Source organism: Aythya marila, assembly GCF_965140915.1.
Source record: "Aythya marila genome assembly, chromosome: 2".
In the NCBI taxonomy this organism is placed as follows: Eukaryota; Metazoa; Chordata; class Aves; order Anseriformes; family Anatidae; genus Aythya; species Aythya marila.
In genome coordinates, this window is record NC_139043.1 from 5167795 (window position 1) to 5194801 (window position 27007).

Genomic DNA, 27007 nt, shown 5'->3' on the forward strand with positions numbered 1-27007 from the left:
ACTGAATTCAGCCCTGCATCAAAATTATGGCCAGGCCTTTTAATTACATGTTTGCATCACACTGGCTTGAGTACTTTTCAGGCATTGTTTCTCATGTGGGTGTCTCGCGTCTGGCACAATCAGGCCTCATCTTCTTTGGGTTCCTTAATCTAAGTTTCTGGAATAGGAGTCTATGGGGAGTCTGGGTTGAAGGTAAACTGTTAATGCTAGTTAAAAAAAAAAAATAAATAAAGTTAGCTTGTCTTCAGCACTTTTAACCCATGCTAAGGACCTACATTTTCTGATATCCTATGCACAGAGAAAGGTAATTAGAATTAAAAAAAAAAAAAAAAAAAAAAGAAAAAAAAAAAAAAGAGAGAGAGAGAGAGAAAAACCAAAATTCTCAATGTTATTTTTTCCCCAAAAACAGTGTACTGGGGCAACAAGGAGGGAGACAACTTATGCTACAGTTTCTACAGCAGGTTTCGTGAATCTTTATGGGCTTGATGGTACTTCCGATTCCCCCAAAACCACTCAGCCCGAAACAGACAACTCATAATGTTAAAGTTAGGTATAGTTACAGTTGAGTGCGAAGGGACTTAGAATGGAAATTGTTATGCAACTGCTACTTTATGAATTGCCGCCAGATCTGATGATAATATGAAAAGCAGATGCTTTGTTCTGATTGATTTGGTACTCTTTTATCCTTCTGTGGCATGAAAATAGTATCCTCTAAAAGACGCTATTGTCTGGTTTTCTCTCCCTTCCCCCACCCCCCACCCCCCGGACAAAAAGAAATAAATACATTGCATTCAAAGGCACAAAATCTTTGGAATTCACAGCATTTGGTGAAACTGGAAGTGATGAAATAAGTATGAATTTAATAAGTTCTAATTCTTACATGTACATATATCCCAAAAGAGAGTATGCTGTGCTTTACTGTGGTGAAAGCAGAGTCCCACCACACTTCATGCTCTAATGGTTTCTTATCAATATCTCTTATACCATATGAAATAGGTCACTGTGTTGAAATCACAGCTACGTTTCAAGTAGAATGTGTTAACTTTATGAATGCATCGTAAAATGGGAACTCCATAACTTCGTATTGACACTGTTTTACTGTTGCAATTTACCATTGTAATGACACTATTTAGGAAACAATGAATGGGCTGCAATGAGATAATTAAGGAATAATCTCCAGTACTTCGAAGTATACAAAGCAATAAACAGCTGCCAAAACTGATTAATAGCTGAAGTGAAGTTAAGACATTTAATCAATCTAATAAAGCATTTATTGCAAGAATATACCAGCTTACACGAACTACAAAACATTTATCTTATTGATACCAACTGCAGTATTTTCCTTTCTTTAGGATGTAATATCATGAGACCTTGATTGTTCTTCCATTAAAGTCAAGGATAAAACTCCCATTGTGGGCCCAGGGTCAAGCCTTCACTGAGCTGATACCAACAAAAATAAATGCTTGCTTTTAATGTAGAACAGTTCTGCTAAAAAACATTTTTTTTTTCCCCTCTATTATAAAACATCCCATGGCATTGAAAGGGGGACATGTTCTAGTGGCAAGGACAAATGTCAAGAGTCATGATGAAAATCTGGATCTCCTACTAGTTTATACTGCAATCTCCAGTAGAGTGTTGTTTTGTTTGCATCTCTATCTCCAATCTGTAAAATGGAGATGAAACCATGCACCTGTTCTACAGGATTATTTAGGATTTCATTCATGCAACACATAAAGAATCATAGATAGAAGATACTGTACATACTTCGGAGCGTCTGGAAAGTAAAGAAAAGAAACAACGTGAGTTGCTCTTGATTCTGTTGCATTGGTCTTGTAACTGGTACAAGAATGGGAGGCAGGAGATGGGGGTGAACAACACTGGTTAGGGGACACGTTTCATATGTGACAGCTGAGCTCCCTGAGCTCCCATTCTGCTTCCTACAGCCCCCCAAGAGCAAGGACTTTCTACAACACCCAGCGAGCCATTGGCATCCTGCTCTTCTGCTCTCCAGCTTAGACTGGCGGGGTGAAGGAGGCTGTGACAACAGCAAAGAGACAATCGCAGGGAAAGATGTCCCCTCCTGCCATGGTCTCTCACCCTATTTCCACAGTAATTGCCACCATAAACGGCAGCTGCCCCCCCAAAGTGAAGTACATACCAAATTCCTTAATAAAGATGAGGAAGCAGGTAGCTGTTTGTCAGGAGTTTTACAATGTAAATTGTAAAAACAATCTTACCAACATTTAAAACATACATAAAACATTGGCTCAGGGTGAGAGTTGTATTTGTCAAGCCTTGCAAAACGTGCTTTTCATCAGACAAGATGTTTGTATCTCCTCATCCCTGCATAGAAAAGAAGCATTAGAGCACATGTTCTCCTACTCTACATTATAATTGCCCTTTCCCTGCACAGAAATGGAATATGTTTTTCATGCTGGATGACTCTGAAACTTGCTCTGAATCAGCCCCTTTGTCTTAATGCTAGTAGGAAGCTACTTTGGTTTATCCAAATATAAATGTTGATACAGAAACTCGTACCAAATAATAACAGAGGTATGAATTTATTGTTTCAGCAAAAGCTCCTATGTAAATTAACCATTGGATAATTAAAAATGCCTCCAGTGTCTGGGCGGGTAAAGATCAAGCACTTGCTGGATTACAACACAGGCAGTGCTGTGATAAAGCTCCCAATGGCTTAGGAGAAAGAGCTCTCAAGCTTTGCAGGTAGCAGGACCAATTCCATCAGCCAGCATATACTAACTCCTGTTCCTGCGATCTAACCTGTAAGGGACTGTTTGCAATTGCAAGACTCTTGTCTGGAGAAGCCGAAGCTAAACAACAGGTTGAAACTTGCACGCTTGGAAGCAATGCAGGCAGTGGCATTGCACTCATTCCCTGTGCAAGTGTTTGTCATAAGACTAGGACGGGCAAACCTAAAATACAAGTCCCAGAAACCTGCAATACTGGTATCTCTGCATGTACTGCTGCCGAGGGAGTGTTAGCTTTGTGAGAGAACACACAGCTAGGTTTTGAACAACCCTTTCCTGCATTAAACAAATGCAGCTATTTGAAGACTGGCAGAGAGACATTTAAACACGCTGACTGTAGGAATATACTCACTGGGAGCGAAACGAGGCCCCCGAGTTTTAAATACTTTTCCCCAAAAACTAGACAGGGCACTGCCGTAGATTAGATATTCCTCGAGGCCAGGCCTGTTGCCTCCCTTTACGGTAGAGCACTGAAATGAGAGGAACTGGATGCTCTTGCTCGAATTCAACGCAATGGTCAGCTCTACATCCTGGCAGGGCAGCTGAATTGTCTCCTTTTTGACCCTATTAATTAAAACTGTTTGGAGCTATCTACATTATATACATATTTATGTATGTGTGTGTAGAACTGCAGGCTGTGGCTTTCTCATCTCGGAGCAAAACAAGACAGTTGTAACCAGTGCTGCAAAACTCACATTGCCTGGGTCTGTGGCTGTTACAAAAGGATTTTCCCCAATTAATTTAAGGGATTTAAAATATCTGTTCTTTTTATTACAAGGCTGCAATAGACTTGTATACACATTGGAAATATGTATTGTTTTATCCTTCTGGGAGAGGAACATGGCTGCAATTCCTTACTTATGATTACTGTTTTGTAAAGGTTTTAGTTATTTTTATTTACTCTGACAGCCCCACGGAAGAGCCAGTTGTGCGTGGATGCCTTCCCCTGCCCAGCACCGTGCCTCAGCCCCTAGCAGCAGGCACTTAGGAGGACAGGAGAAGCAGGGGAAAGTGGGAATTCCTCGACGGGCAGGCTTTGAAGTTATTAAATATATGTATTTTTTTTTTTCACTGCGAGAAGCTGCAAGGCTCAGCTGAGAATCGCTTCACGGCCACCCGCCCCCTGAGGCGAGACCCCTTCCCGCCCAGCCGCGCTGAGGCAAGGAAATGGCGGCGGGGCCCCGCTGGCGGCCGGCCCCTGCCCCAGCGCCTCCCCGGCGCCTCCCAGCCTCGGGGGCCCCTCAGCGCCTCGAGGGCCTCCGAGGGGGAACCCCGCCCCGTGGCCACGCCCCCTTTCAATTTAGCCACGCCCACCTCCATTAATACCAATGCGGGATAAGCCCCGCCTCCTTTAGCTAAACCACGCCCGTGTGGGTGTAGCCCCGCCTCCTTGTTTACCGCGCAGCGGGGCCCGGGCGCTGCCCGCCGCCCGCCTCCATTTTGGAGCTCCCCGCGGTGCGGGGGGCGGGGTGGGGCGGGGCCCTTCATTCCCCGGCCTTCCTCCCCCCCTTGGCGCTGCCCTCCTCATCCTCATCCTCGCTCGGCGGAGGCTCTTCGGCCGGCGGGAGGAGGAGAAGGAGGAAGAGGAGGAGGAGGAGGAGGAGGAAGAAGGAGGAGGAAGGGGGGGGGGAGCAGGGAGAGAGAGCCCGCAGGGAGGAGGAGGAGGAGGAGGAGGAGGAGGAGGAGGAAGGCGGGATGAGATAAGCGGGGCGGGGGCATGTAGGCGGCCCGGGAGCCGGGGAAGGAAGGGGAAGGGAAGGGGAAGGGAAGGGGAGGGGGAGCTCAGGTGGATGCGGGGGGCGGCGTGAGGAAGGGAGCCCGGGGGGGTGGGGGGGGAGCTTCCCGAGGAAGAGGAGGAGGAGGAGGGAGGAAGGCTGCGTGTGGCCGCGCGGCGGCAGCGGGAGGCAGGGGCCGGGGGTGTTTTGGGGTTTTTATTTTTATTTTTTTTTTAGGGGGGGGGTTGGGCTCGCACCCCCCCCCCCCGGCCTTCCTCCTCCGTGGGGAATTGGCGCCTGGAGGAGGAGGAGGAGGAGGAGGAAGCAGCAGTAGGGCCGGAGGGGCCCCATACGAGGTGCCCCCCCCCCCCTCCTCCCCGCCTGGCTTCGTTCCTGGACTCTTTTATTTTATTTTTTTTCATTTTTTTATTTTTTAAATCTGCGTATTGATTTTTAAACAAACAAACAACCCCCCCCTCCTCCCTCCCTCCCTCCCTCCGTGCCCCCCCCCCCCCCCCTTCGCCTCGCAACGCCAGCCTCTGCCTCCGGGAGGGAAATAGCCGGGTGAAATCTCCCTCTGTTTCCATGGACAACCCGTCCATTATCACCCAGGTGACTAACCCCAAAGAGGAGGAGATCCTGTCCTGCGCTCAGGATAAAGGTGAGCCACCGAAATCTGCGCCGGGAGACCCCAGAGTTCCCCCACTGACCCCTTTCCCCCCCCACACTCCAACCCCTTTGCCCAGAGGTATTCCAGCACAGGGCTCGGGAATGAGGTTTTGGAGGGGTACAGGGGGGTTAATTAGTGGGTTGATCTCATTAAGCGCTGTCTTTCCGCGAGGGTCGGCGATGCAACTTTGGCCGGCTGTCAGTGCAGCTCGCACCCCGCTCAGGAAGGAAGGAAAGAAGGAAGGAGAACCTGCGCTGGGCTCGCTTGGAAGGCTTTGAAACCTCAGCGCTTCTTTTTCCTCAAAAGAACAGGGAAGGAAAAAAATAATAATAAAAAAAAAAAAAAAAAACAGCCAAAAAAGGGGATTTCTGATCTCTACCCTCCTCTCCTTTTATTTCTCGCCGCCTCACGTTCAAGAATCTGTAGTTTTTTTTGTTGTTTTTTTTTTTTTTCCCCCTCGCCGCCAAGGGAAATGTGGGCTGCTGCTGGGAGCTGGCGGCCGGAGCTGCTGGGCAGATAAACAGTTGTTGCTTGCGTAAAGCGTCGCGCTCGGGCTGCCTTTCGCTCCAAAATAAGATGAATCCAGCTTGGCCGAGGGAGCTGCTTCTCCTCCAGAGTCTGTTAGACGTCGACGGGCGCCCTTAGCCTCGTTTCCTTGTGGAAGCTCGGAGGGGTCTCGGGCTGAGCAGCCGCGTCCTGGCGGGATGAAGGTGCCGTGGAAGTGGCGTGGTTGGGGTTGTTGGGGTTGTTGGGATGGGGTGCTGTGTTTGGGAAGTGTTTTGGGTTGTGCTTTGTTGCAGGCAGTGTTGGTAAATAAGGGGAAAGGGCAGAAATTGCTCGTGAGCGCAAGCAAAGCGTGTGGCGGTGTTTTCTAGGAGGCATGGTTGTAGACCTCCAAGTGGCCTGCTAGGAATGATAGGTTGGTAAGTTTTACCCTAAAATCTAGGCTCTTGATGCTCAGAGCACTTCCATTTCTGCGTGGCTTATCGCAGAAGTGCTGAGGGGTGGCTGGAGAAGTTGCTCCTGGATAATTGTGATGAAAAGCTCGCGTAAAGTCACGGTCCTTTCACCTTGTGCACATCAACTGCAGGAGGATGAAGACAGATTTATTAGTGTTTTTTTTTAAATTGTGCAATTAGGGACTTGTGGGGGGGCGTTCACCAAAAAATGATCCTTTGCTTTGGTACAGGAGCGCTCGCATAGCTCCCTTTTAGACTCCTAGCACTTGAGAAGTGATACTTCCACTCCGAGGCCTTGCTCGTCCCTGGAGGCTTGCGACGTTTTCTCCTTTTGGTGGTGCTGAGTGTGGGGTACCCGCAGCAGTATGGGGCTGGTGCTGTGCCCGTGACATCTCCCCAGCCCCGTTTCGGAGCAGATTGATGTGCCACGGTGCTCAGATGGTGCCCTGGTGTGATTGCAAGTGCTGGAGGGGCTTCGTTAACGCTGCTGGCAGCTGGTTGGAGTCTGAATATTAAAAAAAAAAAAAAAAAAAAAAGCCAATTGAGTGAAAACGGGGGAAAAACTGACAGCTGAAAATCAGAGTAAGCATCGCCATCAAACAAGTGTCTTCAGAGCCCTCAGTGCAGCGAAAATATGCATCTAACTTGCATAACTATGCAGTAACTTGCATAATACGCATTGTGTTCTTGCTGGTGGCTTGTCTGGAGCAGAAAATCACGATGGGCTTAATTGCATAGCAGGGGCCTCGCAGGCTGCTGGGTGGGCTGGGGGGAGAGGGAGAAAGGTGGCTGGACTTTCACAGACCGGAGCCAACTTCAGCACGAGCTCGATACAGGAGGTAGATTATTTTTTTGCTGTGTTTTTTGTTGTTCTGGATTGATTTACTGCCTCGCAGCGTGGTAGTACGTGCTGTGCGAGGGGACCCGGCTCGTGCCGGAGCAACTTTTGCAGGAGGAGAGCTGCAAGGCTGCTTCCAGTGCTCAGGAAGGCAAGCTGCTGCCCTTACCTCTTCTGCTACAGGTTGTCCCACTGCCGAGGCACGCAGCTTGCAAAAAAACCCCATTGCATTCCCATCCCTGCACCCGCTTTGCTGCGAGACTGCTGAAGTTTTAGCAGAGCCCCCGAGTCCGGCGAGCTGCGAGAGCCTGAAGCCGAGATGATGGTGCCCAGGGGGAGCGTGTGCTGCTGGCTGGGGCTGAGCCCAAATTATGGCACAAAATGGCTAACGCACATGAGGCATAACGAATTAACCCGGGATTTAACTGCCTGGGCCTGTGCTTGTTTTGTGAGAGCGTGAATTACCGTAGCACGGTGCTGTGTGAGCAGAGGGTGTCCAGCCTGATGGAAACCTGCTTCACCCTGCATTCGGCTTCTGGCTGCAGAAATGTGCTCCGGGATCCTGAGGGTCACGTAGTGCCTTCAGGAGTTGGGTTTTGTAGGGTTTGGGGGAGATTCCGTGGTGTTTCTTGTGACAAACAAATTTTTTTCTTCTCCTTAAGCTGCAGAGAAATGGTTTTACGATAGCTGGGTAACTGCTAAATAATACGTGTGTGTACCTGAAAGTGTTGTTTTTTTTTTTTTTTCTTTTCAACACTTTTGAAGCTTTTAATCAACTGTGAGCTCAGTGTTTAGCCTGGCTGTATTTTTTTAACCTGTATTTATGTTTAAAAGGAGCGTTATGTACAGTATATGCTTAGGCTCAATTACTTTCGTGGAAGGGAGGGAACACAGTTGGCAGGAGCTGTTTTCTCATCATGGGGCACTTCTGCTCTCTGCTTTTAAGTAAATACCGTGCTTTATAAATAAAAATGTCCAAATATTTTTTTGCTAATCCAGGTGTATTAAAAATGGGCTTTTGAGATAAGCGAGGCTGTGATAGTTCATTAAAGAGAAGCTTATTAATACTGAGATGGAGCTATTTGTTTTTAACAAATAGCCAAAATTGTGGAAAGTGGAAAAAAACAGGTCTTGGCACACGAACCGTGCCTTAATATATTGCCACACGGTGGTGCACTGTATTTAGTTGTCTGTCAACATGAAAGCTGAGCACAGAAAGTTGCTACAACCATATTTTATTATTATTGTAATGTTTGCTTGGAAATGCATGTGGTGCTCGTGCTCCTAGAGGATTTTGGCCCGTGTTGATGTTGTTACATTAGTTCTGGAAAATGTAAACTTATATTCTCCCATTTGGTGATCAAAAATATCCTCAGCATTATATTTATGAAAAATATAATCCCCCCTTAGCTTGTTAAGTAAGGAAAGCAGCAGTTTTTCACAGCATTATTTTATGTTGTGGTGATTTGGGCACATTTAGCAACTTGAAGCATTAACAATACTTGTCACTAGAAATTAACATGTGGACATAAGTATGTGAAAGGACATGTTGTATCAGCCATTTGTGTGAGCAATTAAGAAAACATAAAGAAAAACTAGCAAGAAAAATCTGAATCTGACTCAGTATAATTAGTTTTGTAGATCAAATCAGCTGTTTGTTTATTTTGTGTTGAAAATGTAGAAATATTCTTATTATTCAGTTGAACAGTGACCTCTAATGTACCAGTTACATCTCTAGAAAGCTGAGCAATGATGACAAGCCTGTGCACTGCGTACAGCAGAGAGAGTGTGATCACAGGTGGGTAACAGGCAATCAGCCCAGTGGAGTGAATCTCACTTTTTTTTTTTTTTTTTTTTTAATCTATGTGCTTTGATTTCTTCCTTGTGGCTGATGCAAATTCTTGGTGTTTCCCTGTGGCTGGTTCAGCAGTAGCAATACCAACCCAGTCCTTGTAGAGGTACCCAGCCTTTCAAGCCATGGTGGTCCATTTTCTGCCTCTGGGTATGTCCTTCTTGACTTCACTAGCATCTATCTGTCAGCTGGGCATCTGTTTTCAGTTATTTAGAATACCTGACTGTTTTAGTGTGTCTACAAAAATGTATTTTCTTCTGCAGTGAAGCGTTTGGAAGAGGTCCACAACCATTACCAATTTTTTTAATGAACAGTGTAATTCCCCAAGGATGTTTTGACAAACAGGCAAACTTACTGTTTGTTTTTCCAATTTTATTCCAATGAAAAGGCCGTATTAATTATCACTTAAAACAACAAGCAGTTAAGATCTCAAGTTAAAAGGCTATTTGAGAATGCAACCAGAACAAGTCTTTAATTGTATCTTCTGTAAGATACCTTTGAAAATATATGAAAATATTTAAGGAATCATTTTTGTTACTGCTTCATCAGGATTTAAAGTACTTAAACATTCAGAAGATACATTAATGTCCTTGAGACATTGTCTCAACAAATTTTTATAATATTAACTACAGTATTTTTACTTTAATGTAGCATTAAGAAATGGAAGTGAAAACCTCTTCGGCACCACATTGGAATGTGAATTGCTCACGGAGGGTAAAATTTTAAATCATTAACTAATGACATAGTTGTTACATGAAACCAGAGTAACCATACAGTAGGTTTTATGTTCCAGGGAGGCTGTAGTAACCTGTAGTAACCCAAGATTTGATTTAAGGTAGCAGTGAACAAGCTGAAGGGCACGGCAGTAACGCGAACGATAATTTGCAGGAATATCTAGTATTTAGTGCCAGCAAGCTGCAATATTATCGTTTCTTCATATCATCTCAAATTCGTATTTGTTTTAATGAAGTAATTTAGCTTGAGTGTTCAGAAGTTTAACATGCCTTTAAAAAAAAAAACAAAAAACAGTTGACCTACATTTTGTCAATTCAGCATTCAGAAATGCAAATAGCATTTTCGGAGATAATCAGGGAAATGTCGATGCTGCGCTTCATCTTGCAGAATTTAATCTGACCCCCACGAATATGCTTCCGGATAGCGTCTGCCCATGTTTCGTTTCTTCAAAGCAATACCAAACGAAAATGCTGGGAAAGTGAAAGCTGAGAGAAACGAAACTCACTTGTCCTGGTCAGTATTGCTGAAGGGTGTTGTTCCCACTGCCTGCTAGATAGGTTTAGTCTGTTTTTTCTCCTACAAAACCCTTGATTTATGGATTTTGCTGTCTTGTAAAATTCATAATTTGCATACGAAAATGGCTACAGAGTTGTTCTAGCCAACATATTGTATATACGTCAAATCTTGAATATTTACTCTGTAAATAAGTAGGCCTTTGTTTTTGTGATAAGCTTTTGCTGGACGAAGTTGTTGGCGGTGACCACCGTGGTTGTTGGTCGGCGCTAGTTTCCATTGAAAATCCAGTTTTAGGCAGTCCTGGGTATGGAAACGTTAATTTGTGGGGTGAATTTACCCATTGCTCAACCCTACCCCATGAGGAATTTCTGCATGGTTGTTCAGGTGGCTTACTTTGGGTTATATTTGAGGCGTTTCTGTTCAGGAGACTCAGGGGACAGGGACAGAGGTGAGGGTAAGAAGAAAGGCCGCAGGTGATTTCCTGGTAACATCAGAGGGACTTTGCCCACATGGGTGATTGTCTATGTCTACTCATCCCCTGTTATGAGTGTGTTCAGAAAGGGAAAGAAGTCTTCCAAGCTGATTTATGAGAGCTGATCAGCTGGCCTAGGTGTTGAAAGGCCACTTCTGGACTGCTGGTGAGGGTTACGCCTTGGGTGACTCCTGCAGCAGCACAAACCTGACTGAAAAATTCCACAGAAATCCCCCAAACCCTTTGCATGTCTGTTCTATCAAACAATATGGATAAAAGCTTTATTTTCATATGGGATGGCGTGGTGGAGCTGGGGAGGGTTGGGTGTCAGTGGGGTTCGCTTGGAGAGCTTTTAGTCAGGGGCGGCTGCAGGCAGGCGCAGGGGAAGGATGCCTTCTGTGCTGTGATGTAGCCAGAGATATTTTTAAGACTTCCATATTGGAAATGTTAATCTCCTGTAAATGCTATTTTTGCCCGAGTTTGATGGGAGCTTGCTTTATTTTTACTCGGAGAGGGTTAAGGCGTAAAATGGACACAGATACGACAAATATGGAAAGCAGAAGGAGCATCGAAATAGAACAGTAAAAATCCTGTTCCAGGAACCCTGTCATGTAATTTTGGCTTTCTGTATATTCTTAGAGTGTTTGCTACAAGTCCAAAAGAATTTATAAATCAAAACAAGTCCTATATAGTCCTGGTACTTTCAGTACCAGCCACTGCTTTGTGCCACAGCTGGTATTTTTATCTCTTAATATCTGTAGATAAACCAGCAAGGAGGGTTGTGCGTGCAGTGCCTACGTAAAGTTTGTAGGCTTTAATCAGTGTGTTATCAGAGCGATCACTTACATAAAAGTGCACGGCTTATTTTCTTTGTACATGATGATAAAGTATGATTTATAAAAGAAAACCCCATTATTAGAAGTGATTGGAGGCACTAGAAACTGGAATTCTATTATCTAGGAAATTTATTGTGAGTTAAACCTGAATAAATATATGGTAGACTTGTATTCTAAGGATCTTGAGTTTTTAAAATGATTTTTTTTTCCTGTATTTATTTTTGTGGAGAAGAACTATTAATCTCTTCTGAACCTCTATTAGTATTTTCAAAGCCTGATGGACAGGGCCAAATAAGATGCTGCAGGCTGTGTTTTGTGCAGAAGAACAACCACCCCAAATGAAGGATGTCTGATCTGTCAAAAACTGCTGTGTATATAATTTCTGAAGACTTTTCTTTTTTTTCCAAAAAAAAAAAAAATCAGGGCACTTCAGTAGAAAACACATACTTGGTGAATCTCAACCTGAATTTATGGAATATGTATTGGTGGCTTTGTTTCAAGCCTAGGCATCTCTCCTGGGTAATGGACCAGTCAGTCCTGCCAGTGTTTTTTTTTTTTTTTCTCTGTTACTGTTGCAGGGCCTCCTTATTTTCTTGGTAGAAAGTGATGTATTGATTTTTTGTCACCTCCCTGCTCTCCCCCACCCCCAAAGCTCTCTTGCTTCCCGAGCTGGAGCCCAGGATTCCCAGCAGAATTAGCAGCAGAACAAATCTTGCCCTTTCCTTGTCTGCTGCAACCAGCAGTGAAACTTTAACCTTTCCTATTTCGTGATTTGCAAGGCTGTCATCTCTCTGGTACAGCACTTCTCTCCTGGCTCTGGCAGTGAGGGGTCTCCAGAGCCAGGAGGGAGCTCCTGGCATCACCAAACATAGCTGTTAGCAAGGACTAGTGCCCCAGCAGATGGACATCGGTAGAAGAATCAAGTCGTGTAGCTCTGAAGAAAGGTTTGAAGGTGAATTTTTGTAAAGGTATGAATTTCATACGTAGCTGTTCCAGGAATGCATGTAAGAATCTGCATGTGCTGCTGCTTTTTTGTTCACAAAAGCTGATGTGAGCATACACGTCTGAATATCTGCATCCTTGCAGTGGATACCCATGAACACGTGTACGTGGGGTTATTTGAGATCTATCAGAAACCTTTGGTAAAGTTAAAAATAGTGGGTGTAGGTCTCAAAGTTGTTTTGCGGTCTCAGGTTTGCTTGAATCGTGAAGTTGGCAGGTTTTCCTTAGTGCTAGCTCAGATGAAAGTACTCTGCGAAGGAGTGGTCATTAGTGACACATTCCTAGAAGATATTTAATAATTTATCCTTGCCTTCTGCCAAGCACATTGGAAGATCTAATATTTACCACCTGGAGGAGAAAGGCAATTTTAAGATAATAGCAGATCTCAATAAACCCTCATGAAAGCCTTACAAATCTAAAAAAATGAGGTTTATAGGGCTTTGTGTAAACTAAAAATAGTTAGATACACGTTCACAATTTGAGGAATGCAGTGGAAAGCAAAATGTTTCGGGAGAAGAGTTTAAACAAATATTTTATGGGGATTTTTGGAGTGAACTGTTTGATTTTTATTTTTAATTATCCCCCTTGCTGTATTTTACATTCTTTCCTTTTTTATTCTCATCTTAAGTTTCTGGATTATACCAGCTGCCTCTTCATGCTCTGATGATGCTGAGGTTTGAGGGGCTCAGAGATGTTTTGTGCTGCTGGTTATTTGTGCCTGGGATGGTTCTGCTATAAGAAAAGATGGGAGGTGTTTGAGGATTGGTGTAGCCATGAGGAACTCCTGGAACATTTATGTGGCCAGACTGGCCCTGGCAAATTGGCCAAAATGGTGTAGAAGAGAGATCCTTTGCGTTTCTGAACTCCTATTAAAATCTAGTGAGATAAAGATCCTGGTCTCATCTGATGCAGGATCACTGCTACAGCATAGCAGCCTTGGCTCTTAAAGCAGAGACATTTATTTCTTCTGTTTTCTTTTTAAAAATCATTGTAAAACCTCAAGAGGAAAATTTGCTGTGTTGTAACGGAGGAGATGCATGAGAAGTAACGAAAGAGTAAGGATGCTAGGGCTCTTCCCATCATACAGCGTGCCTTCATAATTAAAGGCAAAACATCCAATTTGGCTAAAAGGAGCTGTTTGCTCCTGCACCTGAATAATCCTCGGGAAGACTGGTTGCCAGAATAATTTACCTGGGAGTTCCTAAACAGGATTAACTGACTGCAGTTTGCATTTACACCAACAAAAGTAGTATTTTTAAAGGCTCTGATCGCATTCCAGCACATGAATTGTCACCCACCAGTTAGGAAAGGAGAGGGGAAATACCTTTATGTAAACACCAACTGAATATGTCAAGTATCTGAAGTCACATTCCTTGTGAACTCGTGCCCGGGGTTCCTGGGTGATGGGCTGTGCGTGCTGGAGGATGATTCCCTTCGCCAAGCCACTCGTTGGCCGGCAGCCAGTTCTCCTGACTCTCATGATATGAAGCTGGTCGTGTTGAGAATCAGTAAGTTGGGAGGTTTGGAAAGGGGGCCGGGGTTCTGCGTTCATTGGGGAATCAAAAAAAAGAAAGGGAAAAGAGTGCTGAATGCAGTCTTCATTGCAATTCATTTGCTAATTACAAATTGACATCAATTGAAAAGTCCCAGAAGGAGGAGGTTTACAACATAACTGTAAAACAATTTGCATCAGTGTAGAGGTCTGTAAAGTGCTTATCCACAAAGGAATGAGATTTTAAGTGGATTTGTTTAATTGGGTTTATCATGAGCACATAGTTGTTGGACTTTTTTTTTTTTTTTTTTTCCCTCATTTGAAAATTTTTCTGCCTTTCTGGAAGATTCCCTCTTGTGTTGAGATTAAAGAAGTCAAGGAAGCAAGTATGGTGAAGTTTAATGGAGAATGAAAGTGAAACAAACAAAAAGAAACCTCCGTAATTGTGAAGTGTACTGAAGACCTAAATGGTTTTGTCTCCAGATTAGCACAATAAAACTGAAAATGTGAGGCAAACTGCACCCTGAAATTCAAATAATTTCTATTCTGCATCGTAATAAATTTTGAAAGTATAGCAAATTCATGCTGTCTACTGAAAAGGATGCTAACAACATAGATACAGTACCTGACCAACTTTAATGAATATTATTACAAAGCATGCTTATTGTTTCTGATCTTTTTTCCCCTCCTCTAAGGCTTTAAGATTTGCTGGTGGCCAGCACGTTGCCCTGCAGTCCTTCAGTTGCTGCCACTCTTTATTTTTAAGCATGTCATGGCAGGAATAGGGTCAAACAAAACTGGGAATGAGACCTGGCAGTTTTGAAGCAGGAATCTGTTCAGGTTTCATTCCTGTATTTACATGTTGTACTATTGCTGCTGCACTTTCCTATAAATCACCTTTTTAGCATCACTCTGGCAGGCAAATGAGCTCCTAGAGCTGAGTTTTTAGAAATGTCACTACCTGTTGTCTTGGTAGTGATGGATTCTGTTCCATGCCCTTAAATCAAACCTTCTTTGTATTTAAATGTAATAACTAAATACTGTTATGCCTCAAGTTACAGAACTGTAGCTTTATTAAAAGGAGAAAAAGAAGCTATTTCAGAAAAAATCTGCCCCAGATGCAGGAACAACATTAATGCACTCCGGAGGACCAGGTTCGTCAGTAAGGGACTGTGCCCATTAGTTGCTGAGAGGTGCTCAGTGACTGCTCTGCCACATTTCAAGAGAAGATGAGATCAGAAGGAGGTTTTGCTTTATAATTTCTATTCAAAGTGTCCTTTCAGAAAATGTCCTAAATAAAAAGAATGAAGCTCTGCCACTCCATTTTGCAATGTGTAATATGCTAGAATGAGCCCCGAGGTGCAAAACTGAACGTTGACCTTGTGCTATTGTGGTGCTGTTCAAACACAATTTGCACAGGTTTGGAGTTCGTCGTGCACCAGATGGTTCCGATTCCTCCCCCACAACCCAAAAGTAATTCTTTCACCCAAGTCTGTTCGCATAACGCTTGTAATCTTTACTAATTATATATCCTAAAATACTCACTGGAGCTTTGTGACAAAAAGCATGATTCCCCTCTGCTCCTAAAAATAAAGCAACAAAACAAACAGTAATAACAGCAGAGATGTGAGCCCAAAAAAAGGAAACCAATCATGAAAATCTGCGTGAGAAGGCAATGTTGAGATGATGCCCAGAGCCATAGCAGTGTGATTTTTTTTTTTAGCGAGGTAACCTGGTGCTCGCTCTGCACAAAACTCCCTCCAACACCTTGAGAAAGTGGGATGCCAGTGCACAAGGAGATGCTTTTGGTTGAGTAGTGTTTGCCCTAAAACAGAAGTAAGGTGTGGTTTATTTTTGAGAATATCTTCAATGGATGCTAAAGGAAGATAAAACATGCTGCTTTTCCAAAAGATAACATATATATATATTATTTTGGGGATGATTTCCTCAAGTAACAAAAGGCTCTCTTTATCTTCTGTTCTGCTAATAAGGTCAGCTGAAGATTCCTGGTTTGGATAATAAGGTCTCCATTTTGAATGGATAATGATTTTGACTGGAAAACAGGGTCACAGTTTTCACCTTGTTAATAGCTGGTTAGGTGATAGTCAGCTAGCTGGCTGTTGGGAGGTATTTTACAGGAGTAAATGGGCTTTCTTGCTTTAATTAAGACCATATGTGTACAGCAGCTGTGATTCCCTGGGAATCCGTATCTTACATTTTCAGTTAAATAGCTGATAAAATGTAGTTGTAGAGAGGATGACCAAGTCCAGAAGGCAAATGTCTTTGAAAGTAGTTTGTCTGCTTTCTATTTCTTCATATAAAGCAGCCAAATATTTCTTCAGGTTGCATAGTCTGCAAGAGAATAAACACTGGATACTTGTCTGTATCTGATGAGATTGCTGTTTGGACCCAGCATTCAGAAATACTTTATAAATCTCAAGTTCACTATGTGGCAAAACACCACTAAATTCTCTTTTCTTTGCAAAGCCTGCATGGATTAACATCTCTGTAAACAGCTGGCTTGCGTGTTAAATAATAATAAAAATGTATTGAGCAAGAGGGTTGAAGATGAACATGGTAAATTCTTGATTTATGGTCTGTTTCGGTGAAAGGGAGCAGGCGGCATTTACTAGAGAGGTCACCTTATAATTCTTCTAGAAAAAATTTAAAACATGTCAAGTAAATGGAGCAGCAGAAGGACTCAGATGCTTAACCTGAAGATACTTCTTTGGTAATGTTTGGGCAAAATCTAACGCTAGCACCCTTCTCTCTGGAAAACATCACTTCTATTCATATCATTTCCCAGAGGCTAAATGTAGTCCTTGGAACGCTAACAGGAAAAAAAATATCATTCTGCTTGTAAACTGTGACCTGCCTTTTGGTCGGAGTGCCCAAATCTGCCACTCCTGTTGTTGCTGTCAGACCGCATGCAATTAGCTGTGCCCTGCGCGGAGCCAGGAGGCGGCTCGGGACCCGTGCACTCGCTGCCCGGTGCTACAAGTGGGCTGCTGATGGCTTTTTTTGGGCTGTTTGTTCCCAAACACCACCTGTGTACTGCTTTCAGCCTTCCCGTGCTTTTTGAGGAGAAGCTGAGCCAGATGTTCTGCTATGCTTTGTCTGAGGACGCGTGACCAGAAGAGATGCTGTACTACTCATCTTGGATGCCGTTAATTTTGCAGTATTCTCTCAGAAACATGGCTTTCAGCTGTCACTGGTATTTTAATTACAGTCATTTACCTTGCTTGGAGGAGTCTTAAATAGTGCAGTGCTCAAATATCTGCTAGAATATTCTCGGTCAGATGCGCAAACTGTTGCTAGCAGCGCTAGAAGTCTTTTCGTGACTGAAAAATGGAAATGTTGCTGTGCCTTCCAAGTGGTCAGGACCAGGAGAATTTTCCGTGATTTGTTTGATAAATCTGGAGGTCAGAGCCTCTTCCATTTTGTTTGGTATAAAATGAGCACGTGGCTTTGTATTGTGTGGACCCGAGCAAGGTGGTTTTGTTTTAATCATCTGTGGTGTAGAGGTCTGCTTTTAGGGCGATGTAAGCTGAGTCCTTGGGCCTCCGTGAAAAGGAAAGGGCACATGTGCAGCTTTTCTGTGTCCTCTCTCCTTGGCTGTGAGCAAAATTAAGTGGAATGGAGTTCAAAATCCCAATTTCACAACTTTATCTGGGCACTGTGCAGGCCGCGCGGGTGCCTGGCTGCACCGCAGTGTGGCGGTGGACACGGAGGTGCCCAGCTTAATCTTTAGCCTCACCTTCAGAGAAAGGAGGAAAAGAGAGAGAACTCGACAAAAGTCGAGTTCAGTGGCGTTCAGCTTCTCTAAGTTTAGCAGCCTTGGGGGTGGCGGTTAAAACGGGCTCTCCAGTGGTGAAGCCGCTCTGAAGAGCGTTGGGTAGTGTGGGCCCACAGCGGGCTGGGAGTCCATCCATGCCCCAGCATCCACCATACCCCGCTGAATTTAATCAGTAATTTAATAAAACATTGAAGGGATTCACCAACTTTCTCTCACTGATAAGCTTTGGCCAGCATTTTCAGGTTGCCATTCCTGGGGTTTGGCGTCACACTGAAGTCCCATTGCGATCCTCCACAGAGGCAAACCTGACGCCGGCATCAGCAGGGGCTGTTGTTCTGCCACTGTGGAGAAACTTCTCCTTGTGTCCGTCAGGCAGCCAGGAGAACAATATAGAGGGTTATGGAAAGGCTGCATTATTCCGGGGGCCTTTCTGGCGGTGTCCACTGCTCCTATACGATGCTGACAAACCTGAAAAGCTGCAAGGGAATTTGATGAAATATCACCTCTTCTAATTCTGTCTCTGATGTGTTTTGGCAGCTGGCTTCCTGAGTGAGTAGCCCCAGCATTTTATATGCTCACCCTTCAGCGTTTCTACAGAAGCTTAAAAAATCTGCTTTAACTGTCTGGTTCTGAATTAAATGTAGTTGCAGATTCATGATCCTTTGCATAGTTATCTCGGAAAAGTCATTGTAACAAGCTTTTAGTTCCCTGCTTTTCTGAAATCTCCAGCATTGAAGGGAAGGTATGGAAAGGGAGGGGGATTCCTGTTAAAGTTGGCTACATGGGAGGAAATAGGGTTGTGTGAAATACAGGCGTATTTGAGGGGATGCAGACTGCAGATCCCATACACCTGTTGATAGTCCAGGGCACTGCTCAGGAAGAAGTCTGAAGTCTACATCCCATTACAAAAGTAAATATCCTCTTTTAAGATGTACATTCAGGAAACATGCATACGCTGTGCTCATAGCAAAATTATTTTTTCATAGCTCTTTACAGCAAAGACTCTTTGTTTTTCCAAGTTTCCTTGGACTTACAGTGTCAGTGTCTGGGTCTCAGTTTGCTCTCAGCAGCGGGGCAGGAGCTGGGCAGAGCTGTGGGACCCTGCCTGCATCAGGGGATCTCAGCCCTGCTCTGCTCGCAGCAGGAATACGGGAAAGAACAAGAGATGTAACAGTGTCGTAACTTTTTAGTGGTGATGATTTGGGGTAGATAGGATCATCGTTCAGTGTGTTAAACATGCTCTCCTAGAGCAAAATGTTCTGGGTGACAGATACTCCGGTTTCTTCAAAGGTAACAGTAGGGTCTGATAGGAAGTACCCATGTGAAGCATGGATGTTAAACACCTGTAACTTCAGTTGTGTTGACTTTGTTGCTCTAGAAACCATTCTTGTAAGATCAGCGCTTCACAGGTCTTCTTCTAGAACCTCCCTTCGTATCCCTACTTCCCACCTTCCTCCTCCTGTGAACTTCAAGCTGTAAAATTTTGGAACTGTGTCTCATCCTGCAGGTATGTGCGGCTTGGCACCTGGACAGGACTTTGTTTGTGAGAGCTTAAGCTCTCAGTTCAAGGGGAGTCATTTCAACGCAGGTACTTGCTATGCGTTTTGGGTTGGGGCAGTGAATTTACAGCCAAGGACCAGATTAAATCAATCTGTAAGCTCAGCTGTCTGCTCAGTGGTATGATTTTAATGGCCCTGTTCTCTGATATTAAGGATGAAACTTAGCTCCCTGCCGAAGCTTGGCACAGTAAGATTCATGATGCAAGCTCGCGATTCAGTAAATATTTACAAGGCATTTAGCCATTACACTCTTCCCCCTTTTTCTGTGATCAATGATTAACAAGGTGGTATTTTATTTCTGCTGGCACGCTGAGGTATTGCACTACCTCTGCTATTAATGTCCAAGGAAGTAATTTAAGGGAATGAGGATGCCTAAATAGAAATGATCTGAAAGGGGAAAAAAAAAAAAGATAGGCTGATACTTCTGGGGTATAAACAGAAAACTGAGAAAAAGGGGAATAAGGCAGCTGGCGTGAAGCTGGAGGAAAGATGACTGAAAGCTTTTAAAAATTCAGTCTGATGTAAATGTCAGTTTAGAAAAAAAATCACCTTTCAGGTGTCATACAAGCCCTTTTTAGATTTTCTTATTTGGCAATATCGTTTTTCAAGATTAAAATACTGAGCTTTAATTTTCTGCTACATGAAAAAAGAAAAAAGAAAAGGCTTATTGTTCATTTGAGGCTGGCAGACTAACGTTAGAGAGGGATTTTGTGGCTTTATTTTTCAGTGCTATCTTCTTAACCCCTTAATGTGATTTCAGCAGTTGGAAATATTTGTGTGTGCTTCTTTAGATATCTGTTAGTTGCTCTGTGTGAGTACAAGAGCAGAGTGCTACGGAGGTGAATGCCAGTGCTCAGTCCCATGGTGCCATACAGCAGCTGAGGACGGAAAAGACACCTGCAGATCCCTGTGCAAAAGAATAACAAAATGTTTGTTTATCCAGTCTGTATAAAAAATCTCTAGAAGAAACAAAATCCCACTCCCAAAGCTGTTGTCTAACAAAGTCACACTACATGTCAAGCTTAGGGCTGTAAGCCACTGATGAGAATGGCAGCTGAGGACCTCTGAAAGGGATATTCCTCCTAACCAGCACCCTTTTGTTAGGGATTTGACATGGTGGTACTTGAGAGGGTGTGGGCAACTAGCATGTATTTCCTAAAAGGCTTAGTAATTCGCTCATGAACTCTTTTTAATTGCCCGGTGACACATTCAGAAAAGTAATTTGGATGAGGGTGAAGACAAAGGCAGAATCTGCTGTGTGTCGGGCTGACAAACACCAGGTTTACACCTTGAGCATGTTAGGGTGGGGGCTGTTGTGCGTTAGGATGATAGCTGCAGCATAAAAGGTAGGAAATAGGAAGCAAACTTCTATGGGAATAGTGCTTGCATCTGTTTGACACAGTAAAAGCCTAAGCAGTGTAAAAGCTTGGTCTCTAAGGAAAGCTAGAAACAGGTGAGCTTAAAAGATGCTGTTAATAGAAATGCTGTGTTGGCTCTTGTTTCAAAGAGAGCAACAGTATGTTCTTTCTTAAAAAGCAAACAAAACTCCCCAAAAATGAAGAATAAAATGAACCTTCTTGGCTTTCCTATACCCACTTTGGGGCCACCCTACAAAATAGGCAGAGATACTTAGCTGCAGATGTAGACAAACAATTATCGTGTATGTATTAATGAGAAGGTCACAGTGCTATCAGCTCACCTTTTCAAAGATGGAAAGGGAAAGAATGAGCTCGTTACAATTATTATTTTTAACTGCTTGACAACTGTGTTCCTAACTATGTAATGGTCTCATTTCTGAGTAGTTTGCTGTTGTCACACAGTGTAATCCCGAAATCATCTTCTGTTTTTCTGGATTTAAAATCCATGGGAGTTCCTTTGCTTTTCAAATTCAGCCTCCTTTGTGGTAGAACTTGACCGCTCGTAATGTCCTGCAGCAATTTTGCATGGCAGCTTGATACTTTTTCTATAAAAACACACAGAAGCTGAATGTACAGGATCTCAGTGAGTAGTTACAATAGTGTCTGTATGGTGCAAGTGTGGGGAAGCTTTGGGGCTTTGTCACTGCTCTGCCAAAAAATACACCAAGGACTTTACTGGTACCAGGTAGTCGCAGTCTCCCCCCAGAAATGGCATGATGATCCATAATCAGCTCAGTGTTCTTGAACAAGAATCCTAGATACTGGGTTTACTATTATATAACTTGCAATCTCACAATGTTTTTTTAATTTTTCTGTCTATTACTTATTTTTTTTCCAAATGTATAGAGATTTCAGTAGATTACTGGATTGTAGCGTAAGGTGATGACTTGCAGACTTCACGGGGAGAGAGGTGGGTTTTAAGAGGACAGCAACAACATCTGAAGACTGTATTGGCTTGCGGCATCATTTCAACCTTTCATTAGTTCTGCCTCTTCGTGTCTGTGCCAGTTCCTTTCCTTACCAGGAGGTTCTGCAGGGCACAGAAGAGACACAAATTTCAGGCTGGAGTTTGTATGCTCCAAAACCTCCATCTTACTCCAATAAACAGTTACTGATACTTGCAGATAGCCTCCTTTCTTTTTCAATACTACTTCGATTTTCCTCGGCTGTAAAAATGAACTGCTGGCAGTTGTGCACAGAGGTGTAGGAGGAGCAGGGTTAAAGATTGCAACAGGAGAGAGCTTACATTTGCAAAATGCTCTTCTGAGGTTACAGGAAACAATTAAGATGAGGTGGGGATTTTTTGGTGGTGCTAATGCAGGATTTGAGGGGGTTTTCTTTTTTCTTTCCTTTTTTTTTTTTTTTTTTTTTTTTTTGACTGCTGTGGGTATGAAGATCTTTCCCTGGTGTTTGATTTTGCTTTCCCAGGACATGTAAGATGAATGCCTTCTAGGTGCTACTTTTTACCCTAACTTCTTATTTTAGCATAGAACCTGCAGAGGTGAAATAGTTCAATGCTTCATGCAGTCTGTGATCCGTGAGCATTAATTTTCAGTGCAGAAGCTTCCAAAAAGAACGGGGTAGATAATTCTGTAGAAAATCTGCACTTAAACAACAACAACAAAAAACCCTCTGAATCCTATCTTCAAAGAAAAAAAAATATATATATAATTACTTTGCATCTCCCAGTAAAATTCTGACATACCCTTTCTTTAACGTCAGCTTTACATGTGCCGTGCCCTTTGTTTTATTGCCATAGCATCAACAAGTCCATAAGAAACACTCTTCTTTCTTAAAGCTATGTCTTGATATCAGGTTGCTTATAGTCTGTTAATTCTGCCAAATGAGATAATTTGATGTTTTAATTACTGCTTTGGTGCCCTACAGTATTCAGGCATACTGCTCTATTACAGTCAATCGCATGTTTTCTAATATTTTTGTTTGCTTTGGTGAATATATTAGAGTTTCACTCCAGTGTTTTGCTTTAAGATTAACATATCAAGCGATGTTATAAGATGTGGTCTTAATTCTCATGCAGTGAAATGGCAGGGGAAGGCAGGGCAGGTTTTACAGCAGTGTTTTATTGGTTAATTCAATGGAAGATTTTTTTTTAATATCTGTAAGTGGATTAGCCAATTAATTGGCATTCTGTTAGCAGAGAGCAAAGCCATAAGTGAAGCATTTACAGTAAAACTCCTGTTCAGGAAGGTGGGTTGTTTTTCCATCTTTAATGAATGTTGCAAAACACTGGCTGTCGGTCATCATTTTCACTCCGTTTGCGTGATATAGGGGCAGATCTTTTGCTGTCAGGGGCAGGAGTCTGCCCTTAGCTTATTTTTGGTACGTTACTGAAAATAGTGCTGTATGTTAGCATCCACAAGGATGCTCAGAGGCTGGAGCAGCTCTGCTGTGGAGCCAGGCTGAGGGAGTTGGGGTTGTTCAGCCTGGAGAGGAGAAGGCTCCAGGGAGACCTCCCAGCGGCCTGCCAGGGCCTAAAGGGGGCTGCAGGAGAGCTGGGGAGGGACTCTTGGGCAGGAGTGTAGGGATGGGACAAGGGGGAATGGCTTCAAAGTAAAAGACGGTAGATTTAGATTACAAATTAGGAAGAAATTGTTCCCAGTGAGGGTGGTGAGGCCCTGTCCCAGGCTGCCCAGAGGAGCTGTGGCTGCCCCATCCCTGGCAGTGCCCAAGGCCAGGCTGGATGGGGCTGGGGGCAGCCTGGGCTGCTGGGAGGGGTCCCTGCTGGAATTAGCTGATCTTTAACATCCCTTCTGATCGAAACCATTCTGTGATCCTGATTTCTTACATTGCTGCCCATGAAAAACATGTTCTTCATGTGCACCTCCTCTTTGTAAGACAAGATGGTGGCTCTGTTCCTTAGGCAGGGATCATCAGGTGGGTACTTTGTTCCTGGAAGTCTGATCTCACACTGTCATCTTCACAACTAACACTGTTTTTGCTTAGATTCATCCAGTTCTCCCTGCTCTTTTGGACTTTGTGAGCTACCTGCAGAGATGAGCGTGCCAGGCAGGTTGTTAACTGTCACAGTTGCTTGTACTGGAGTCTGCACGAAGAAATTTCGTGATGGAAAGGTGGTTGTACATGTTGAAAACCTGATCGATGAACACGTCACTCTTGACATGAAACATTGCAAATGTGCCTGTAGTCATTTCATTCATCACTACAAATGCGATTCTCTTCATCTGCTTGGCGTGCATATATATATATATATATGCAGAACAGCTGAACAGATTTAAGCATGCGTGTGTCAAACAGTCATCTGGATCTGGTGTGGTGCTAGAAGCATTGCTTCTCACAAGCTGATTGTAAAATCAGAGATCTCTTGTAATCTCTGTTGTGTGGTTTGGTAAGGACGATGGGTATTGCTTGAAATGGGATGGGAGCCTACTGGCGTTGGTCTTAGCTGCAGCATTCAGCAACCTCGAACATCCGTTCTGATTCCTTATTTTTGGGGGGCTCCTTGAACTCTGTAGTTGTTTTTTGGTGGTGGTGGAGTTGTTTTTTGATTTTGTTTTTTTTTCTACAGGGGAGGATTATTAATGTTTAAGCTGTCTATTACTCTGAACATTCGGACTTATCCAAATGCTGATTTTGCAGGTAGTGTGTTTTGGGGGAAAAAATTACTCAGGACAGCCACAATGTAATTTTTAGCTGTCCTTGTGAGGATTTTTAATACTGATTCAAGTGTTGGAGGTCAGTTCATTTGCTACCTATACAGAAAATGTTAAGGAAACCCGTAAGTGTTTCACTGACTGCTGAGGCTGCAAAGCTGCATTTTTACCAATACTCATACTGTCTTCAAAAACGACTAAAGAAACAGTAGAAAACTGCACAAAGCATTTTTTTTGGTTCTTTCTTTCCCATGAAACAAACAAACAAAAAAACCCTTGTAGCTCAGTGTGGTTAGCCTTGCAGTGAAAACATTGATTTCATGACAGCTTCCTTACGGGAAGCAGCTTTGCCACTTGGGCAAATGAAATGACTGTAGGCAGCTCCTTGTTCGATCAAAATGAGAAGCGTGCCCCGTTGAGAGGTGCTTCGAGAGGGATTTGAGCAGAATTAGAGCTCACTCCTGTGTCTCGCTGCCTCTCTGGCACCTCTTAGACTTTGAAAAACAACCTGAAATTGTCTTAGTAAGAAAGTAAGATTCATCTCTTCAGGATTAAGATGCACCTCTCAAAATAACTCCTATTTATTGCACTTAGCTGTGAAGATTTGTTAAAGCAAATATTTTTATAAGAAGATCTGAGGTGAATTACGCATTTGTGAAAACAGATCAGTGTGATGTACGTGTCATGGCAGACATGATAAAAGCTGTAGCTGTGAAGGGAAGGGATCTGGGAAGGGAGGAAAACACAGATTGTCATGGGAGAGAATGTCAGTTTGGGTAGATCCCTTCACCTGGGATGGATGATGCCTCTGCAACCAAATATCTTGCACTTGGGAGTCATCTCTGGAGCAGAAAGAGACTGCCTACAGCCCGTGTTCACACAGCACACGTATTTTAGGGTGGACTAAGACATGCTTTGTATGAACAGGAGCAGTGAAAGTGATATGGAGCTCAGGAATAATGTCTGCACAGCACCACTGGCACATCACAGCACTGGGCCTTCGTGGCTGGCTTTGCCCCACCGCCCTGCGACAGCATGGCCTGGCGGCTGCACCAGCCCCTGCCAGGCAGCAAACACCCTCATGGCCTGAGAAGTAATTATTGGAACTTCTTTTGTGGAGTTATCCAAAAATTATGAGGCCAAATGTCACAAATAGTAAAGCTCAGAGTATAGCGATAGCATCAACAAGCCTCTGTAGTGACCAGGTTTCATGAAACCATGTCTCTGTCTTGTTGGGTTGCAGAAGGGAATGAATGCTACTGATGGTACAGTTCACAGTTCGTTAGCAAGTGTCTTACATGTTGTATCACGATTCCAAAGTGATTGAAGCCCCAGAAGACAGCAGTGATATGATTTTTAGAGCTAGACACCAAGGGAAGGAGTACGGCAGGACATGTCCACCCAGCATCTTCTCCAAGCATTCAGAAAGTGTTTCCCTGGAGGAAGGGCGGCAGGGAGAGATGCTTCAAGGTGAGGTTCTGCACCGTAGGTGAGAGCACAGAAGTGGCTCAGAAAGGATAGGTGTGACATGGTGGCATCCTTCATCAAAGGGAAGGGAAAAGGGGGGAGAGAGCAAAAACACGAAGAGCAGTAAGCTACGAGGTAGCACACCTCTGGAAACTGGGGGAGACAACACGGGGAGTTTTTAAAGATGCAAACCTGACAGCAAGAGCTTAGATGAGGGAGCAGTCTGACAACTTTTTCTTATGGAGACGAGCACAAACTGTCCCAGTTCAAATTAATGATAGAAAATGCAGTAACTAACTCGGTAAGTTTCTCCAGCACATGAAAGAAGGAAGGGAGCCTGCAGAGAGCCTGACCTAGTTTTTAGATGGGATGATTTGAGCAGGGATAGCTATAAAAGAATACTTTGGCTTCTCTGACTTTTATTTACTTATTTATTACTACTTTTTATCTTTTCTGTGCTTTGTGCTTGCCAGGACGTGCACCTAGCAGTGGATGCAGGGCTCTGAGGAAGACAAAGAATCCTCAAGTGTTGTGGTAGTGAAAGGAAGACGAAAGATCTGGGCAGCTGTCAGCAGGAAAAGGAAGCTAGCAACTTGTGATGCGAAAAATACTTTATTAAGATGGAGGAGGGGAAGTTTGTATCAGTCTTTGGCTAAGACTTTAATTGAGAGCAGATGGCAAATTAAATCGCTGGATGCTTAGCGGCTGGTATGAAACTACATAACTTTAGAACCTCGAGTTATCTTCGCTACCTTGAGAAGAGTAAATAAGGTTCTTAAAAAAAACCCGAGGAATAAAAGTGGTACTTAGGCGGCCTGATTCATAATTTCTAATTCCAGTTTTCAAGAACGAACATGGAGGCCTCAGAAATCTCGCAAGAAAACAAAGGAACGGTTGACGTTCAACAGATTTTCCTTTCAAAAATAAATCACGTTAAAGCAACTGAACTTATTTCTGTGGCTTGGTTAGAAGGAAAGGAAAAACTAATACATCATGACAAATTGAAGCTTTTAAGATTCAAAACTAGAAAAAGGTGGTGGGTATAAATTGCTATAAAATGGGTGTGGAAGTCTTTGCATAGCGTGTAGTAGCTCAGGGCCTTTGAAGGGGTGTGGGAAGTGGGACCATGCATGGTCTGTCGGTCATTAATGGCCTGGATGATGCCATGGAGAGCATACAAAATTTGCAGGTACCAAAATGCAAGCCATACTGGATGACTGAACTGAAAATAGAAAGGGGCTGGATAAGCAAAATCTGTATCCTGTGTTTTTCATGCTGCT

The 27007-nt window shown here is 43.5% G+C and overlaps 1 protein-coding gene across 3 annotated transcripts in view; it reads left to right on the forward strand.

Annotated features, from left to right (window-relative positions):
- Positions 1-4572: 4572 nt before the first annotated feature.
- CTDSPL (CTD small phosphatase like) overlaps positions 4573-27007 on the forward strand; it is a 76558-nt gene continuing 54123 nt past the window's right edge. The window contains exon 1 of one of the 3 annotated variants that reach the window (XM_082754527.1): positions 4573-5144. In XM_082754527.1, the coding sequence (XP_082610653.1) occupies positions 5069-5144 (76 nt within the window). In that variant the 5' untranslated portion in view covers positions 4573-5068. The remainder of the gene's footprint in view (positions 5145-27007) is intronic. The other 2 variants (XM_082754529.1, XM_082754528.1) reach the window with 2 other exon arrangements.